At 49.7% G+C, this 3254-nt stretch overlaps 1 protein-coding gene across 1 annotated transcript; it reads left to right on the forward strand.

Annotated features, from left to right (window-relative positions):
• The first annotated feature begins 1760 nt into the window (after nt 1-1760).
• Nucleotides 1761-2809, forward strand: LOC123102824 (glutathione S-transferase 4). Its single transcript, XM_044524284.1, has 2 exons — nt 1761-2027; nt 2115-2809. The coding sequence occupies exons 1-2, from the start codon at nt 1826-1828 to the stop codon at nt 2453-2455; spliced, it is 543 nt and encodes a 180-aa protein (XP_044380219.1). The 5' UTR covers nt 1761-1825; the 3' UTR covers nt 2456-2809.
• Nucleotides 2810-3254: the final 445 nt, after the last annotated feature.

Raw genomic sequence — 3254 nt, forward strand, 5'->3', positions numbered from 1 at the left:
AAGTTAGCATTCACATGGTCATGTATTTGTTTGACACAAATTATTACGATTTATCTTTTGATGGCCACAGGTGCATAAATGGTTGTCATGTTCTCATCACGTCACCCCTGAAAACCGTTTGCTCCAGTCATCCTAGTCGCAGTCGTCTTCACATTCCCCCCCTCTCCCACCCCATCTCCACCTCCCCCCCACGTCTTCCCATATGCCCGATGATTCGTGCACCGTCGCTTGCCAGCGACAACTTCACATATGAGGTTGTGGGACACCGCCACTGACTTCCACCAACAATGGCGCCCGACGACCACGTGCAGGCGACGGGGCCCCCGATTGACTGCGCATCCGCTATGATGCCCACGGCCGACCACCCTTGATGATAGCGATGCCGACGACCACACCTTGTCGACTATGCACCAACTACCGCACCCCAGCGATCACGTCACCGACTACGACCAAGGTCCACCTATCGACGGCGGCTGCTATGCCAGCAGCGCAATGGAGGCTGCGTCAGGTGGATCCCAATCCACCCCCTTCTCTCACCGCAGCGCGGTGTAGGGGAGGGCACGGTGTTGTGGTGGCTCTAGATGGCGGCAAGTTGGGTGACGTTACTTGTTAATGCATGCAGATTGCCGGTGTCAGCCTCCGGCAGCATCTCCGAGCCCCACCCCGTCGCCCCCGACGGGACGTCATGTAGGTCCGAGGTATGCCCTCCTCTCCTTCCTTCCTTTTTTTCCTAGTCCATAGTTTGTTTGTGATGTTGTGCCGATCTTGATTAATTATGATGCTAGTCGGCATGCTGTACAAATCATTTGCTACTGATTATCCAGAACATTTATTTTCCATAACATGGAAAATCTAGAAATTATTTTATGTTCACATGGAAACTTTAGGAATTTTGTTTTCCTAAATCACGGCATTTTTTTGGAAATGTCCTTTTTTGCGGGTGGAAATGTTTCTACTTGTCACATGGTTGATTATGTTTGTCTAAAGCTCGCAAATTAGGTTTCTACAAAGTGCTATGTAGCATTTTATTCATTTATGATAATCTCTCATTTAGATGATAACTCCTAGGTGCATATAATAGCAAATTTGCTTTGCCATGATGATTTTTTTTGGGCATGATGACATGTACATTGTGTTTGCATCATGGCAATTCTACACTTTTTGTTGTGTTGCCATGATGTGTTTTTAAGCATCATGGCATCTAGTTTGTCTGTATCATGGCAAATTTACATGAACTAGTACATGATACTAAAAAATTCTCACGATGGACTGATTTTTGCAGCCTACCGACAGCTTTTGTTCTGTAACGTTGCGCTTGAAGCGGAACTACATGCGTTGAGAGAAGGTCTTGCAATCATCATGGAGCAATCAAACCTACAGGTGGTAATTCAGTTTGATTCCTCTATGCTTTTTTTCTTTTTTGGCCTCAGACATTTTGGACCGGTCGGAGAAAGTTTCTTTTAGTTGGTAGAGAATTTTTCCTTTGAAAATTTCTAGAAATCAGAACAGAGTAGCAGATCGTCCGGCGAATCATGAAAGGTTAGAGTGTAGCACGGCTTGTTGGCTACAGGATTGTCCATCTTGTATCGCCGAGCTTTTGCTAGTTGATTGTAACTCTGTTTCCGTGAAATAAAATTCTCTTTCACCCAAAAAAACTAATATATGCACGATGGCAAATTTACATCGTTAGTCAACTCAGGACGCAAGCAGTGACGCCAGGGTCCAACCGTCCAACACACATACCACGGAAGTATCAGCAGCCGCGCGCCTATTTATTCACGAACTCGGCCATGTACTCCAAGAAGCAGAGCAAAGCAGAGGTGCAATGTCGCCGGCGGTGAAGGTGTACGGGTGGGCGGTGTCGCCGTTCGTGGCGCGCGCTCTGCTGTGCCTGGACGAAGCCGGCGTCGACTACGAGCTCGTCCCCATGAGCCGCGAGGCCGGCGACCACCGCAAGCCGGACTTCCTCGGCCGGAACCCCTTCGGCCAGGTCCCCGTCCTCGAGGACGGCGACCTCACCCTCTTCGGTACGTCCATTCCCATCGATAATCTGATATGAAATTCCATGAGAAAACTTGGACGAGCGAATTAACAATCTGGAACCCCACACGCAGAGTCCCGCGCGATCGCGAGGCACGTGCTGCGCAAGCACAAGCCGGAGCTGCTGGGCTCCGGCTCGCCGGACTCCGCGGCGATGGTGGACGTGTGGCTGGAGGTGGAGGCCCACCAGCACCACCCCGCGGCCGCCGCCATATTCGTGCAGTGCATCGTGTCGCCGCTCCTGGGCGGCGCGCCGGACCAGGCGGTGGTGGACGAGAACGTCGCCAAGATGCGGAAGGTGCTGGAGGTGTACGAGGCGCGGCTGTCGGCCTCCACGTACCTCGCCGGGGACGACATCAGCCTCGCCGACCTCAGCCACTTCCCGATCATGCGCTACTTCATGCAGATGGAGTAGTCGCTGGTGGAGGAGCTCCCGCACGTGAACGCGTGGTGGGAGGGCCTCAAGGCCAGGCCCGCGGTGAGGAAGGTAGCGGAGTTCATGCCGCTGGACCTTGGGCTTGGAAAGAAGGCAGAGCAGTTGTGACAAGTTGACAACAACGCCGGACTGCCGGCGACGGGGACCGATCGAACAAGGCACGGAGTCACCGGTTTTGCATTGTACCGCTTTGAAGATTTTTTTGTCTCACGCATGAATAAAATGCAATATACTTCTTCTGTTTTAAAATAATTGAAGTTCTAGATCCTAAATCAAACTTCATTAAATTTAACCAAGTTTATATAAACATATATCAATATAAAATTTGCTCCATAAGATTAATTATAAAATATATTTTTATATGTTGATAATGATATACACTTGACATTTCTTATGGCCATTTTCGCGCTAACACTCAGTGCCCTTGGATGACACGCAGGAATCACAGTGTTAGGCACGTCATCATATCATCATTGAAAGCCGTTCGTTCCGATAGGAACCATGCGAATGTGGTGCCCCCACCTTGAGATAATTGCATCTATAGTCCTCGTAGTCGCTAGCGACGTCCAACTTGGTCCCTTAGATTCATTATAGAAAATATATTTTCGCATGTTGATAATGATATACACTTGACATTCCCTACGGCCGTTTTCACGCTAACACTCTGTGTCGTTGGATGACACGCAGGAATCACAGTGTTGGCCCCATCACATCACCTTTGAAAGCCGTTTGTTCCTCACCTTCCTTCACCACACCCGCCTCTCACATTTTCCTCGCT

Source organism: Triticum aestivum, chromosome 1A, assembly GCF_018294505.1.
Source record: "Triticum aestivum cultivar Chinese Spring chromosome 1A, IWGSC CS RefSeq v2.1, whole genome shotgun sequence".
Lineage (NCBI taxonomy): Eukaryota > Viridiplantae > Streptophyta > Magnoliopsida > Poales > Poaceae > Triticum > Triticum aestivum.